This window comes from Natator depressus, chromosome 17 (assembly GCF_965152275.1).
Source record: "Natator depressus isolate rNatDep1 chromosome 17, rNatDep2.hap1, whole genome shotgun sequence".
Lineage (NCBI taxonomy): Eukaryota > Metazoa > Chordata > Testudines > Cheloniidae > Natator > Natator depressus.
The window spans coordinates 2,045,365-2,061,862 of record NC_134250.1 but is presented as its reverse complement, the minus strand read 5'-3'; the positions used below and the strand labels follow the sequence as shown (position 1 = coordinate 2,061,862).

Here is a 16,498-nt window from a genome sequence, read left to right as displayed (position 1 = left end):
TTTATACGTTTCCAGCAACCTTTTGGCCTGAGAAAACAATAGGTTTAACTTTCCTTCTCCTAAACATCCTGGCAATTAGCACAGGGTAATTTATCCATTAAGCAGTTCAGATACAGATTACCACAACCTTCGAAGAGACATATAGATAATAACACTATTTCACTCGTCTTCCTAAATGTTAATATTCCTTTTTTGATCTTTGCGTCAAAGCTATAGCCATAGCCAAGACTTGCTTGCTTACATCACAAGACCTGAACAGACATCTCCGCTTCTACCTCTAACAATGCAGACTTGCATTTCAAAGCTCTATTCATTTACATCTCTTCCTAACCAGTCTCTAAAGTTCGGCCATGGGTCAGGTCAGTCTGTGAGTTAATTAACTCTTTCTGGCCCTGTCACCTTTCAGTGAGATATTATATTACACTCATAACGTCACAACCCACCTGACCACATTTGCTGCTGAGCTGGGGGTTGCCATAGGGCAGCAGCATGGGTGGCTTTGCTCGGCGTGCTGGGGAGGGCGATCATGCCGGGCAGGTGGCTCAAGGCGGCGGGAGGGGGGTGAGATTTGGACGGTGGGGCCATGTCGCCAGTAATTACCTCTCCCGTTAACGCCTTGGCCAATAAAGAAGCAGGAGAACAGCAGGCTTGCTGCCACTTCCCCTGGCGACAAAGAGGCTCCGTTCAGCACCGATCCATTGCTGTGGTTTATTGAACTTTCGGAGTCAGACCAATGCTGCCAGGGCCCTTTTCCTCCCCACTAGCGGTGATTACGGCAGGGGGCGGCCCTGCCCTGAACACCCAGGCAGTGCCGGAGAGTGCGGCTGAGTGCCGCAAAGCACATCTCCCCCTGCCTTGGGCAGGGGGGCAGAGAACCTGTAGCCTGGGGGGCTCTGGAAGCTCCCTAGGAAACGGGCACCATTGCCAGAGGCTGATTGCTGGGTGCGGGAGGCACATGGGGGCCTGCTCTCCTGACTGCATAGGGTCACTGCCCCCAGCACTGAAAGGCAGCTGTCTCGGGCTCAGGGCTGAACAGCACAGGCTGGAAAGCAAAGGGTCCTGTGGCCCATTGGAGCATCAGGGAGCTTAGGGAGGCCCAGTGTCATTTCCGGCTCTAAGAGCTTCCCCTGGAGAAAAGGCCCAGCAGGGCTTCAATGGGCAGGACCAGGGCTTGGCATCCGTGGGAAGGAGCAGTGTGCCTGGGGCACGTTGGCAGGATGGGAGCGACAGGCTTGCCAAGGGGGACGAAGGCATCCAGGCTGATCCTCAGGGTGGCAGTGGCAGGGGCCTGGCTTGCGGTGCAGGGGGCGGCAGGGCAGTCGGCTGCATTAGCAGCCCTGCCCACTGGGGAAACGACTCTCCCTGCACAGAGATCTTGCCACAGGCTCGATAGAAAATGACATAAAGTGTTAAAGGAGTGAAATGAATGCAGGCGCAGGGCAGTGAGCCTCCCGTGGGGTGCATGCCATTGAGTAACACTAAGCCCACGGGACCCGAGTGCCCCCTGCCTGCAGGCAGGAATTGCCTTGCTGGAGTAACCTGAATGGCTTCACCTTGCGCCCAGGCCCATGCATGCAGGGTCACTGAAATGAGACTGACCCATGGAGCAAGTGACGGCTCGGATTGATGGAGGCCTCGGTCCCTCGCCCTGCTACCTGGCGAGAAGCCAGGGGAGCAGCCAGCGGCAGAGTGGGAGAGCGTGGGCCTGAGATGTGGTGGGTGCGTCCCTCTGAGCTCTGCTCGGTGGTTTTGCCTGTCTCTGGATGTGGAGTGCGTCGGTGGCGGAGTGCGAACACTCCTGGCTGACGTGTGTTTTACTGGCTCGGGTATTAAGTATTGATTCTTTCTCTGCAAAGAATCTATTAAGTGTTACTCAGAGCGAGGCGTTGCCGCTCGCTCTGACTGGTCCCGGGGAATGTGTCCCAGACTCCCGTAGGGCTGGGGCTAGGACAGGTACATAGCCACCCTCGGCACCTCTCTCCCTCTCCGGGGGGCTCTCGGCCCGGCGATGCTGCCGGTCCCCACGTGCCCAGCAGGTGGGGAGCAGACACGGTTCAGGTGATATGTGCGGTTGGGACCGTTTCTGCAGGTGCGCTCCTTGGCCCGCACGGATGAGGCCCGTGGGCTCCTGTGGCTGCTGGAGGAGGAGGCTTTGCAGCCTGCAGGGAATGAGGACACGCTGCTGGAACGGCTCTTCGCCTACTACGGGCCCCAGGAGGGAGATAAGAAAGGTATGGGGGGAGGCCAGCCCTCCCCTCTGCAGGCCTAGCCAGGCCATCTGCACTCTTCCCCCGCCCTCTGCTCCTGGCTCTCCCCGAAGTGAGGCTTCCAGTCCAGTTGTTTCCTTTGAACAGGAAACGTACAATGCGTGTGGCCTGTGTGTGCCAGGAGCCCCACAGGCTCATGAGTGGGGCCATGCACCCCTCCAGGGGAGGGTGGGGCATCTGGGCAGGAGATGGGGGAGGGGAGGCTCCTGTCCTGTGCGTAGGGCTGCTCTCAGCTCTGGCAGCTCTGCCCGGTGGGGAGTTCTGTGCTGTTCACCCCAGGCTCGTGCTGCAGGGCCAGCAATAGCCGACTGGGTGTACGGGCTTGGGCTGGAGACCCGGGGAGGCTCCCAGAGCCCGAGCGGACACGTCTGTGCCCCTCAGCATGAGCCCAAATCAGTTGACCTGGGCTCTGGGACTCGCTGGCGCAGTTTTATGTGGTGTCGACGTAGCCTCAGTTTCCTTGTGTGAGAGCTTTGCTGGGGCTCTTGTGCTAAGTTCCCTGTAAGCTGTGTGGCCATGCAGGCACTCAGGGAACCCACCTGGGGACCTGCCGTGGGAGGGGTGCTATTCCCCTAGCCCCCACCTAGCCCAGCCCCCAACCTGCTGCGGCCGTGGCGCCCCTCCCCTGGCCCCAACTCAGCCTGTGGCCTGGACCTGCTGGGGCGGCTTGGATCTAGGTGCGGCCGGAGTAGGCCTCCTCCGGCCCAGACCTGTGGGGCCGGGAGAGGGGTGCCTTTCCTGCAGCCCAAGCCCCAGAGATCCCACGGCCAGGAGAGGAGTCTCTCCCCCCCAAGCCCAGGTGCTGCTGCAGGGAGGGAGTGCAGGGGGGAGTCCTCTTTCCTCGCCATAGCCCTGGAGCACCCTCCTGCACCTCAAACCCCTCACCCCCAGCTCCACCCCAGAACCCTCACCCCCTGCATCCAACCCTCTGCCCCAGCCCTGAGCCACCTCCCACACGCCAAACCCCTTGGCCCCACCCCCACCACAAGAATTTTGTTATGTGCACCGATATGTAGGTGATGTGTCTCACAACATTCATTCCGCGCACAGGTGGGACAGATCCGAGGGAGCACTGCTCTTGTACCTCCGTGGCCCAGGACAGGGATTCCCTCTTGGTGCCTGGCCTGCGGGGAACCGGTTCATTGATGGGGTTTCTGTCCCTACAGGTCACAGCCCGTTACTGCGCAGCGACAAGCCCCGCCACTTCTTCCTGGGTCACAGCTACGGCACCAACTGGGTGGAGTACGACGTCACAGGCTGGCTGCATTATGTCCGGCAGAACCCAGCCTCTCAGCACGCCGCAGCTGTCCTGCAGGACTCTCAGAAGTAAGCAGCGGCTGTGCAGTAAGAGGCTCTTGCTGGGGTCAGGGCCTGGGGTGGTCAGGCACAAGACACGGCCCCGAGGGTGGGGAGGCTGGCGTGGCTCCTCTGCCGGGGTGGATCACGCTCATCAAAAGGCAAAATTGTTATTTCCAGTCCCCCAGGAGCAGCCACTGAGCAGGGGGCAGCTGGGTGCTGGTCCCTGCCCTGGCAGCTGGGTAGTCACTGTGCTCTTAAGGGGAGAAACAGCCTCTTTCTTTTGAGCAACACGGTTGCAGTGGCTGGGTGACCTCTCAGGCCCCATTCTGCCCCCCTGGCTGGGTCACGCTGCAGGCAGCAGGCTGTAGGCTGCGTGTTCATGGCCTCTCGCCACAGACTGTGTGGTGTGACAGACGTGGGCTGTGGTCCTGGGCCACGCTGGTCTCTACAGTGCTGGTTTAAAGGGCCCCAGGAGGCTCTCTGGAAAGTTGAGTCCTGGTTTTGTTGCAAACCTGTGAATTCCACATCTCCGCCTCCGGGCTGGTGACCTGTGTGTTCCCATCCCCGCCAGGCATCCATGGCCCAGCGCCGCGCTGCTCGCCTCGGGGTCTGTGGAGCTGAGCCAGCAGCGAGAGCAGTGATCTGATCGTGCCAGGGACGGTTAGGGGGAAGAGTTAGCATGCCTGGGCCGCCCTCCCCTGGGAGGGGTGCGCAGTGCTGCCAGGGCCAAAGCCTCTGCTTCCAGCCCTGTCCGGCGTCTGGGAGGGAGGGATTTCTCAGCATCACCAGCGCTGGGGGGAGGTGCTCTCCTGACCCTTCTGCCAGTGCCTGAGGCAGACTGCGTGCAGGCACTTTCCGCACGAAAGCGGCGGTCGCCATGTTTCAATCTCCCGGAGCTGCCCTGCTGGGCTTCGTCAGCCTCCCTTCCATGCACCCGTGCAGGTGTGTCTGCTGGCTTTGTGCCTCTCCCGCTGGGGTTGCTGCTGCCTGCCCCCCGAGTGCTTGGTGGGACTCCAGTCACGCAGTTCTGCTCACGTGCGTCCCTCGCTCTCCGCTCAGCTGGGGGATGGGGCTATGGGTTATAACGTATGCTCCCTCGGCCGACCCAGAGACAAACAGGAGGCCGTGCACTGAAACGCACATTCCTGCACTCCCCAGAGCAGGTGAGTGTCACGGAGTGCCCGGGCGATGCTCTGGAACTGCTCCCTATGAAGCCAGTCAGGACTCTGGGGCAGTCGCCTTCCGGTGAGCAGCCTGTCCGCAGGGCAAACAGCTCACACAGCTTCCACCTTCCTGGGTCTGACCTCGGAGCATTCAGCCTCCTCTGCCCCTCCGTGTGCTTCCCACAGCGAGACCGCTCAGGCGGGGCTCCTGGGGAAGCCAGAGGGTCCTGCCCCCCAACTCCGCAGTCAGACGGGACTCTCAGCCAGCCAGTAAAACAGAGGTTTATTAGACGACAGGAACATGGTCTAAAACAGAGCTTGCAGGTGCAGAGAACAGGACCCCTCAGCTGGGTCCATTTTGGAGGGCAGTGAGCCAGACAACCACGTCTGCACTTCACTCCATGTCCTAGCCAGCCTCCAAACTGAAACTCCCTCCAGCCCCTCCTCCTCTGGGCTTTGTTCCTTTCCCAGGCCAGGAGGTCACCTGATTCCTTTGTTCTCCAACCCTTTAGCTCTCACCTTGCAGGGGGGAAGGGCCCAGGCCATCAGTTGCCAGGAAACAGGGTGTCGGCCATTCTCTGTGTCCAGACCCCTGCACACACCTGCCCTCTAGGGCTCTGCAGTGATCATACACCCTTACCCCACCACCTAGATACTTAAGAACTGCATAAGGGAAATTGAGGCACCCCCACAATATTCGGAGGAACCATTAAGAACAGTCCCACTTCGTCACATCTCTCCCCCCTTCGAGATCGAACTGAGCGGGGTCACTCTAGGCGGTGACCTGGGGAAGTTCGAAGCCACCAACGTTCCCATGGATGCCCCAGCGTCTCTGCCATTCCTTGGTAGGAGTTACACCAGGCCCTTCCAGTTTCATGCCCTCCCTTAGGTCGGGGGTGGTCGATAGCACTCGCAGGCCGCATGTGGGAAGGTTTCTGCGGCCCGTGCCCTTTGGCCACCCCAAAACCCCAGGGGGTCAAACTTGGATTGGGTCTTCTCCCCAACAAGCTGGCCAAACACAGCCACTTGGTTATAGGACTGTTTAAGTTTCTTAACAGCTTTCACTCCATCTGAGGCCTTCTCAAAGCTCTCCACACTGGTCTTTCAACAGGACAGTCAGTGGATCCATTCACAGCAGAAAATTTCTGGCTGTTAGGAACTGAAACTTTCTTGATTAAATCACTTTCATACCCTTCAGTGGCAGTAAACTGCAAAGACTCCATGAGGATTCCTTTCCCTAGGGCTTTTCTATGCAACAATTCACCCCTCCCAGAAATTCTGCTCTTACCCTCTTCACCTAGGGCTTGCTCTAGAGGAACACGTTCCTGAGCAACAACAGACTCTTTCTGGGTCTCCCTTACATCCAGAATTACCTCTGGCCCGTCCGGCGGATTCCTACACAATCCCCTTTCAGGCAAACTGACAGACTTCCTAGATAAAAGGTCAGAAGCCTTCTCCTTCCCTTTGCCACACACAAGTTCAGGAATCTTTTCCTTCTTGCTACAGGTTTCCACACCCTCCATAGGTAACACAATCACATCACCTTCATGCTCTCCTTGTGCCCTGGCTAGGATCTCACCCTGATTAGACAGAGTTGCGACACCCTTTCCCAACCACACACGAGCAACAGGCAAAATACAAGCACCAGAATTGTCTGGTCTCTGGGATTTTACATAGACCCTAACTGGATGCGACCTAGTTACAGGACCATTCTCCTGAGCAGACACAAACTTAGGACCCTTCCCTTCCTGGGCTTTAGCTGAATCCAGAACCAACTCTGAGACAACTGCACTACCCTCAACCGTCACAGGCTGCAAGGCCCCTTCTGTCTGCTCCACAGACCAAGAAGAGCCGGACACACTTTCTCCTTTCCCAGACACACAGCTTGGGATCTCATTCCCCTTGTCCCAGCACACAAGGCTGGTCACAGACAATTGCTTGGAGATCGGGGTAGCTCCCTCCATAGGCAAGTCAATACCCCTGACAGACACTGGCACGTTTCCTTCACTGTCCCACTTCTCCACCCAGCTAACAGGTAAGGTCCAGGGACACTCATCTTCCACTCTCCTCTCCTTCCCACCCTGCTGACTAGACACAGCCATCAGCTCACAAGGCTGCCTAGGCTCATCCAGACTTTCCTTACCCAGCACCTTGCCACTCCCCACAGATCCCCTCCCCTGCCTGTGTCTCCCCCACTCAGCTGGGGTCTCAGCTCCCACTGTGCTCAGCGCTGCCCTTGCTGTCCCAGTGGGGGTAGGCAGCGAGCTCGCTGCTTTCCTCACTGCATCAGAGCCAGCCTGAGCCCCCTGAGCCCCCTCTCCGGTGTGCAAGGGCGCAAGGAGCAGCTCTCTGTCCCACCCAGCCCCAGGGGTCTGCTTACAGGCAGGCAGGTAGCCTGAGCCTAGCGGCTCCTCCCTGCTGCCAGCCAGGTCATCTGCATTTTCACTGACCGTTTCCCTCTCCACCGATTGGTTCCCTGGATTCAAATTCAAACCCTCGGCCGTTACAGGAGCAGGGCCTGGATCCTGTCCCAAAGAGACACAGTCACCCCACAACAGGGTCTCGCAGCTGGTGTCCTGGAGAACCCCAACAACCAGCCAGCCCCACCCCTCCTGGGTCTGCACAGGGATCTGGGCCATAGGCAGGGCGAGGGGCTTCATCCCTGGGACCCTCACCCGGCTCACACAGCCCCTCAGCCTCTGAGGCTGCACCACCCAGGGCCTGACAACAGTTCTCTCTGTCCCAGGATCTCGCCACCCCAGGAATGTCTCCCCATTGACCATCACCTTCTGCTCCCACTGGGGGTCCGAGGGGCCTGGCCCCAGGAAACTCCATACAGACATATAGGTTGGGGTCAGGAGTGGGAGCCTGTCCACCTCCCCACCCATCTAGCTGACGGAGTCTGTGGCCTGGGGACCCAGCAAGGGAGCTAGACACCGGGGGCTTTTCCGCAGGGTCCCCCTGGTTCACATCGCCAGCCTGCTCAAAGGCAGTGAGGTGGGCATCCACATCCCCCCCTCCTTAACCAGGGGCAGCAATTTAGTCTCGAGGTTCCCTGCGGAACTGGCCCCCCGGGGTCTATCCCCACTCACCCCGGGGAGGTTCCCTAGGCCTCTCCGCTCCCCCACCGCCAGTTCATGCTGCTGCTGCTTCTGCAGCTCTTTCTCGGGCTCTCGCTGTCTCTCACAGTCCTCTTGTTCTCTCGGACTCAGCTCCAATCCCGTCCATCTCCGATCCCCGGATGGGGAACCCGATCGTGAAGACCCTCGTCTGGTCGGGGACAGGAGTCTTGGCGATGCCTGGCTACTACTCCAGCTGCTCCCAGATCCTGCTATAGCCCCATTTGGGGTCAGGAATCTGTCCCTTAGAGCGGTCATCCTCCTCCAGCTGCACGATTAACTGTGCCTTGGTGAACTTTCCAATGCGCAAACCTCTCTTTCTTCACAGGGCTACAATGTCCTTCTTAAGAAGACGGTGACAGGCCATCACTCCGCTCTTGCCACGTTGTTGTGGACTCACAGGCCTGTGTGCTCTCAGCTCCCCACGGTTTCCAGGGAGAACCCCTAGTGTGCCAGCCCTTCTCGAGGTCACCACCTCTTTGCCAGGGTCGAGCTGCAGACTCCTCCGCCCCTGGGACCGCTTGCTGCAGTCCCCCGGGGGACCCTGTTACTGCAAAAGTCCTTTTCTCTGGTCACACAATCCTAGGGGTTAACCGCCCCCTGAAACCGTCTCTCTCTGAATCTTCAGCACGCCTAGTCCCCATCAATCCCCCTTTGTTTTACTGCTCCCCAGTCACTTACTGCAGGAAGTGCCATCCACGGGGTGCAGTAGATCCCACCGCTGCCACCAGTTGTCACGGAGTGCCCGGGCGATGCTCTGGAACTGCTCCCTATGAAGCCAGTCAGGACTCTGGGGCAGTCGCCTTCCGGTGAGCAGCCTGTCCGCAGGGCAAACAGCTCACACAGCTTCCACCTTCCTGGGTCTGACCTCGGAGCATTCAGCCTCCTCTGCCCCTCCGTGTGCTTCCCACAGCGAGACCGCTCAGGCGGGGCTCCTGGGGAAGCCAGAGGGTCCTGCCCCCCAACTCCGCAGTCAGACGGGACTCTCAGCCAGCCAGTAAAACAGAGGTTTATTAGACGACAGGAACATGGTCTAAAACAGAGCTTGCAGGTGCAGAGAACAGGACCCCTCAGCTGGGTCCATTTTGGAGGGCAGTGAGCCAGACAACCACGTCTGCACTTCACTCCATGTCCTAGCCAGCCCCAAACTGACTCCCCCTCCAGCCCCTCCTCCTCTGGGCTTTGTTCCTTTCCCAGGCCAGGAGGTCACCTGATTCCTTTGTTCTCCAACCCTTTAGCTCTCACCTTGCAGGGGGGAAGGGCCCAGGCCATCAGTTGCCAGGAAACAGGGTGTCGGCCATTCTCTGTGTCCAGACCCCTGCACACACCTGCCCTCTAGGGCTCTGCAGTGATCATACACCCTTACCCCACCACCTAGATACTTAAGAACTGCATAAGGGAAATTGAGGCACCCCCACAATATTCGGAGGAACCATTAAGAACAGTCCCACTTCGTCACAGTGAGACCCTGGCGCTGAGTCCTGTGCGGTGCCCGGTAATGGCCACCCTCAGCCTGCTGTAGCTGGATTTGTATCATTTCCCTGGGCCGTGGCAGGGAAGGGCGTGTGGCGGCTGGTCACCTTCTCTCTCTGCTGGCAGGAAAATCATCAGCAGCCTGTTTATGGGCCGGGCAGGTACGGCCATGGTGCTGTCGGGGTCCATCGCCGGCTTGGAAGGCGGATCTCAGCTGGCCCTGCGCAGGGCTACCAGCATGCGCAAGACCTTCACCACGGGGGTGGCAGCAGTGAAGAAGAAGTCTCTGTGCATTCAGATCAAGCTGCAAGTGGTGAGTGGGTGAGCTGCAGCCTGAGCACGGCAGAGGCAGCGCCAATGACCCCTCCCTGCTCCCAAGGGCCAGGGCCCCGGTCTCCCACAGGTGGGCAACAGCCAGGGATGGAGCTAGGAGCCCGGGGGAATCCCTGCGCCCAGCCGTTTGCTCTAAGCACTGGCCCACGCAGTCTCTCAGCTGCCCTGCTGCTTTATATTGGCACTGCAGGTCACACTGTCCCTTGTGCAGGCACGCTGCTTTGCGCGGGTCCCAGGCATTGCTCACGGGCCTGGCTGCAGGAGGCAATGCTGAAATTACCTGCCCAAATAGCCAGGCAGCGGGTGCCCATCTCCCCACTTCTGCTGGCAGGGCTCCCCTGGTCCCCCCGCCCTCACTGCACACCTGTGCCCGAGAGCCCTGGAGGGGTGGTGTTCCCCTCTGCCATCTGGTCCATCTACATTCGCTGGGATAGCCTCTGTTCCGTGCCCCAGTAGCTGTGGCAGCAGGTACCGGGGTCCCTGCGGGAGCTGTCACTACCCCCGGTGCCAGGCTGGAACCAGCATCTGCCGTTGGTGCTGCGTGCGCAGGGTTAGAAAGCGAGCGACTGGCTGCTCAGCCCCAGTGCAGAGACGTGGGACGGGGGGCAGATCTGACCTGGGTGCAGCACTCTGTGCCGGGGCAGTCTCCCACGGTCCAGGCCAAGCTCCTGGCTGCGGGGTAACACCACCGGTGTGGTTAGAGTGACCCCCCCAGCCCGACGGCACCATGCGCTCTGCAGCAAATTCCAGCTGCAGGGGCTTTGCCTTCCCCAGACAAAGCTGCAGAATCATGGCTGATCCTAGAGGCAGTTTCTCCTTCTGGCCCTTTTGCCCCAAGGTCACTCACCCCAGCTTCTGCCACGTTGGGTGAAGGCCGTGCCCAAGCCCCCTGGCATGCCCAGGCTGAGCCATCCTCTCCCCGCCCCAGGATGCTCTGGTTGACACCATCAAGAAGTCGAAGGTCCACTTTGTGCACTGCCTCCTGCCCAAAGCGGAGGGCTGGAGCGGGGACCCCAAGGGGCTGGCGGCCCGGCGGATCAGCAGCAGTGAGCTGGACCTGCACGGGGAGCACTGTGAGGCGGGGCTCATGCAGCTCGACGTGCCCCTGCTGAGGGCCCAGATCAGGGGCTCCCGGCTCCTCGACGCACTGCGCATGTACCGGCAAGGTTTGTGCCCTCCTCCGGGGTGGTGGGCTGGCTGAGCTGTTCCCCGCGGGCCCAGGGCTGTTCTTCCAGAGCAAAGGGGTGCAGCTCCTTGCTGTGCAGGCAGCCCCATCATCCAGATCCAAACAAGCCTGCTGGACTTCACAGCGGTATGCATGGGAGGGCCAGAGAAACGAGAGGGACCCTGTGCCTGTGGGGTGCAGAGAGGGGCCCAGGGACTGGTCCTTCATCACTGCAGGTAATGGGTACTGGCATGTGGCACTGCCCATTGCTGCATTCAGTGCAGCTCTGCCAGGGCGGGCGCTGCTCTCAGGGACCAGGGAAGCCAGATGGGAATTTTCTGAGCTGTGGACAATGAAGAGGTGGCAAATCCCTTAACTGGATTCCAGGGTAAATACTGGGGCATTCCCTTCCTCCTCACAGGAAGGAGGCATGTGACACTCACCCTGCTTGTAAGCCAGGCACCCAATGGAGAGAGGTGGGGCCCAGCTCACATCACAGCAGGGGGCCAGCTAAGGCCAGGGGGCAGCCTTGGCAAAGGCGCTAAGAACTGAGCTGGCTCCTGGAGAACAAGCTCCCTTCTTATCTCTGGAGAAGCAGATCATGCTCCCGGTTCTGGGCTCTGAGCTGGCCCTCTGTCACAGAGTCCCCGGGCGATGCTCTGGAACTGCTCCCTACGAAGCCAGGCAGGACTCTGGGGAAGTCTCCTTTCTGTGAGCAGCCTGTCTGCAGGACACACAGCTCACACGGCTTCCACCTTCCTGGGTCTGGCCTCGGAGCATTCAGCTTCCTCTGCCCCTCCGTGCGCTTCCCACAGCGAGTCCACCCAGGTGAGGTCCTGGGGAAGCCAGAGGGTCCTGCCCCCCAACTCCGCAGTCAGACGGGACTCTCAGCCAGGCAGTAAAACAGAAGGTTTATTACACGACAGGAACATGGTCTAACACAGAGCTTGTAGGTGCAGAGAACAGGACCCCTCAGCTGGGTCCATTTTCAGGGGCAGTGAGCCAGACAACCACGTCTGCCCTTCACTCCATGTCCCCAGCCAGCCCCAAACTGAAACTCTCTCCAGCCCCTCCTCCTCTGGGCTTTGTCCCTTTCCCCAGACCAGGAGGTCACCGGATTCCTTTGTTCTCCAACCCTTTAGCTCTCACCTTGCAGGGGGAAGGGCCCTGGCCATCAGTTGCCAGGAAACAGGGTATTGGCCATTCTCTGTGTCCAGACCCCTGCACACACCTGCCCTCTAGGGCTCTGCAATGATCATACACCCTTACCCCACCACCTAGAGACTTAAGAACTGCATAGAGGAAACTGAGGCACCCCCACACTATTCAGAGGAAACATTAAGAACAGTCCCCCGTCATCACACCCTCGTCAGCCGGGCGGCTGTGACCTCCCACAAGAGCAACCTTCCGGGAGAACAGCCCACTGGCCCTGTGCCGCAGACAGGCCTGGGGGGCTGAGCCTCGCTCCCGGAGAGCTTGGGCTACAGAGCGGTGCCTGCTTCTGCCTCCCAAACCAAACAACCCTGCGGGAGAGCTCAAGAGAACTCTGTGCCATGCGGGAGGCGCTCCGAGGTTCCGGTGCTGGGCCCTCTAGTTCGGGATTGAGTGGTCAGCAGAGGAGTGCGTGTGAGCCAGTGCTGCTCCCCCGGCCGTGCCTGCTCTGTGGGGAGAGGCCTTCACTCTCCAGGGCTCTCAGCCCCTTTCCCTGATTGAGAAATGGGACATAGCTGGTCAGTGCTGACTGCAGGTGGGCTGCTCCCCGCTCGGCAGGGGAGAGAATGAGATGCCCTCCATTTATCAGTACGGACATCCTGCCCTGGAGCCGGTGTTTATTATTTCAAAACCAGATCACTGCTCTGAACCAAAATCAATGTGGCTCACACAGCCCGGGATTGATTGCCCACAGCCGCCTGGGCTGGGGTAGGCTCAGCTCCCATCCATAGCACCGATGATGAATTGCATATAAATGTAATTGCAGTCCAGGTACAGTCCACAGCAGGGTCTGTTCATAAGATCCCCGGTCACTTGATTCAGTTACACATGCTCGCCTCAGCCCTGTCCCCAAGTCAGGTGTTCGGCTGGCTTCTCTCCGGAGCTGGCAGAAAGCCACAGCCAACGTTGCCAAGCAAGGGCCACGTAAAACCACCTTTGAGAAACAGCCAGCTGTAGCATGGTTGGATGGTGCACTGCCCCTGCCGAGAGGTTGGGCGTGGACGCCTTCACCGGCATGCTGTCCGAGGTGCCAGTGCTCTCCACAGGGGTAACGCCCTGGGTGGCAAGCCAGCCCTCCCGCAGCTCTGCCGCTAGGCTGGGCTCTGTCCGTGGACTCAGGAGAGAGGGGCCTCCCACCCCAGTGCCGGCCCTACCTCACCTTGCGGGATTTGCATGAGCTGATGGAGTCACAGCAGGAGACGCTGCGTCTCCAGGTGCTCACCTGCCCTCTCGCCCCAGGACTGCAATGGGGCCCCTCACCCTCCGCAACGGCAAGGAATTGCCTGAGCGGCTCTGTCTGAAACAGCTGCTGGGCCCCCCTCCAGAGGTGGCTGCACTTCAGTGGCTGTGTGTGGTTTAGCTCTCCGTTCCCCTCCCTTCCGCAGGGAATGAGCCCTTTGGGCCACATCACGCCTGGTGCCCTCCAGGCTGGGCTCTTCCCTAGCACTGGGGGTGCGGCAGGGTGCTCCCAGCACCCACTGCAGCCGTGTGGCTGGGCCTTTGCTGGCGGGAGCTTGACTGCAGCAGAGGGCTGGGTGAGAGGTGCAGCTTGGAGAGGCAGTGTGTGGATGTCCTGGGTGGCTGGCCCTGCGCACTGGGCATGGGGGGTGGGTGGATGCAAGTGTCAGGGAGGTCTCTGCGTCTCCAGCGTCCTGTGCACGATGCTGCCAGATGGTCCCTGCACTGCGAGGCCTGGGGAGGGGCAAGCCCAGAGCCTCTGGAGGGCGAGGCCACGCATTAGGCAGGCAGGCAGGCTCTTCCCCGGGGCTTTATAGCCCAGCTGGCTCCACACCGTGCTTTGTGGCAGCGGGGCATGGGAACTGCTTCCCCTGCCCCCTTCTGCTCCACCTTCAGGGGCTCCAGGTGGGGCTGTTCACCCTCCTGGGCTGGTGCTGGGTGAGGCAGCTGCACCTGGTGCTGGCCTGAAAGCAGCCCTGTGCACACCACCGCCACCCAGCTCCTTCCTGCAGGCTCCTGAGTCTCTGCCCTCCCACACCAGAGGCCAAGACACATGCCCACTCTCCTGTGCTCTACCCCAGGTTACCCGGATCACATGGTCTTCTCGGAGTTCCGGCGGCGCTTCGACGTTCTGGCCCCTCACCTGACCAAGAAACACGGGCGGAATTACATCGTCACGGACGAGAAACGGGTGCGTGTTGGAGCCGGGCAGCCCCTGTATGTCGCGTGATGGCAGTGCCCAGATCATGGTGCCAGGGGCTGCACGTACACTGGTAGCGCCTGCCTTGACGAGCTCAGGACGGGGAATGGAGACTGAGATTGGCAGTGACTTGCCCAAAGGCAGAGCTGGGCATAGAGCCCAGCTCTCCTGAGTGCCAGGCCAGTGCTTTCGGCCCAGGCCACGCTGCCCCCGGAAGAGCCTGTGCTAGAGAATGGTGAGAGGAGTGCCCCCAGAGCCTAATGTAGCCAAGGCTCTGGATACTGACCCCTTCCCTTCAGCTGAGAAAGGGAGCCTGCTGCAGCTGACTCTCCTCTTTTGAAGACCGTCTGCGCCTGGCGCGTGTCCCTGCTCCTCTGTTCCCGGCAAGTATTGTGTTGTGGCTCCCCAAAGCCCCACTCACATGGCCCCTGCGCTAGGTGCTGGATGGGGACGTGGGAAGTGCCGGAGCCCCACAAGGCGCTGTCAGTGGAGACAGTCTGTGTACAGTGCTGCAGTTGAGGATGGAGAGGGACAGGTCATGCAGCGAGTGGTGTGGCCTGGGGGCTTACAGGGGTGGGTGGCAGATTCCAGAGGTTCCCGCTGCTGAGGGACCAGGCAGGGACTTGTACCCAGCATGGCTTTGCTGTGGCAGAGAGCCACTGGGAGCACAGCGCGTTTCACAGAGTGGGGAGCTGGCACTTCCGCACTGGGCATTTGTGCTTGTCGAGCTCTGCAGAGGAGAGGACTGATCCCACGTGCTGGGTTTTGCTGAGGGCTCCCCTTGGCCTGAGCCCAGCCCTGCAGCTGGCAAAGACCTTCTGTGCTCGCAGTGGGGTCTAGCTGGCGGCATTGCTAACGCCCGGCCGCGTGAGGGCTCTAGTCTGTGATGGGAATGCAGGACGAAGCCGCGTGAAGCACCTGGTCTGGACCCCAGTGAGGGCCGTGTTTCCTGGTTCACCACTAAGCCCTGGAAGAGTGTTGAACACACCTGGTGGCCTGCCAGGACTGCGTAGGCAGGTCACGGAAGGGGGGACCGGCACATCCCAGTGGGGCAGGCCCTCTCCAGCCCTTGCCTACCATCTAGTGTGTCCCATGGCCAAGCTGGCTGGGCACTGGCTGCGTGGGCAGCGGAGAAGCTGAGCTATGCACTGAGTGCAGTGTGGGAAGGGGGCCGGGAGGCCAGGCAGCTCCAGGAGACAAAGGCTCCCTTGACTAGCCGTGACCTCCTCTTCCTTCCCCTAGACGAGCATGTGGGACCTGGGGCGGGGACGGCGCTCGCTGCACCTCGGAGCTGGCAGCACGTGCCTGCCTGGGGAGCGATGGGGAGCAAGCAGCTCTCCCTGGAGACAGTTTGTGTGGCTGGGAGTGCAAGAGGGAGTCCCCTGAGTGCAGAGGGCACGTGCCCTGCTGCGGGGGATAGGGGCATGTCAGCACTCTGCTGCCCACTGGGTTCGGTGCCCCTTTGCTCTCGGCGGGGCTCGTTAGCAGTGCCGAACTCTAGCTCAGCTGGGAAGCGTTTGGCGTGTCTGCAAGTACAGCCGTGCATTCCTGCCACACCTCCCTGCAGCTGAGCCCCCCCCCCCCCAACGCTGACCCCCCCCCCCCTTTTCCCTGCAGGCTGTGGAGGAGCTCCTGGAATCGCTGGACCTCGAGAAGAGCAGTTACCACATGGGCCTGAGCCGGGTAAGCCTCCCAGCATCCTGCCGTTCCCAGCCAGCCGCTCGGGGGCCCGTCCCAAGCTCTGCGCAGCCCCTTGCCCTACCGGGCTGGCAGGCTCGGCACCCCAGCGCTGCCCCTCGGGGAGGTGAAGCCAGTCACAGACGCGCTGTATAAGGCACCTCTTGGTGCCTGCACCATGCTCGCTGGGGCCCCTGGCCATGGTGCATGCTGGGGGATAGCAGGAGAGCAGGGGCCAGGCTGACAGCACACTCCCGGCTGACTGGGCCGAGTCCCCGTGGGCGCACTGCTCCCTCTGCAGAGCCTCGCCTGGGCAGGCCAGCTCACTGCCCCGCTGCACCTCCTCCTGGCCACTCCGCCCAGGCTGCTTCCCAGAACCTCATGTGGCAACGGGGCCGTCGTGCACCTTGCTGGGGGCACAGGCTGCAGCCATGAGGCGTCCGTGTCTCTCACCCATGTCCCGTCGGTGGCTCCCAGCATAGGGCTGGGATTGTGGGGAGGGCTGCTTGGCACTGCGACCTTGTCCACCCCCTTCCCGCCCCCCCCCACACACACACTCTGGAAGTGGCACTGGGGGAGCATGAGTTGGGTTGCAGTGTATTGAGAGAGCAGAGGATCTCTGCTTGGCCCTG

General features: G+C 60.7%; 1 protein-coding gene across 14 annotated transcripts in view; it reads left to right on the top strand.

The window, feature by feature from the left end:
* MYO18A (myosin XVIIIA) overlaps window positions 1-16,498 on the top strand; it is a 144,026-nt gene that overhangs the window by 90,577 nt on the left and 36,951 nt on the right. For all 14 annotated transcript variants that reach the window (XM_074974715.1, XM_074974717.1, XM_074974716.1 and 11 more), the window contains 6 exons: window positions 2,090-2,231; window positions 3,434-3,593; window positions 9,448-9,634; window positions 10,583-10,820; window positions 14,071-14,180; window positions 15,807-15,872. In XM_074974715.1, coding sequence (XP_074830816.1) covers window positions 2,090-2,231; window positions 3,434-3,593; window positions 9,448-9,634; window positions 10,583-10,820; window positions 14,071-14,180; window positions 15,807-15,872 — 903 coding nt within the window. The remainder of the gene's footprint in view (window positions 1-2,089; window positions 2,232-3,433; window positions 3,594-9,447; window positions 9,635-10,582; window positions 10,821-14,070; window positions 14,181-15,806; window positions 15,873-16,498) is intronic.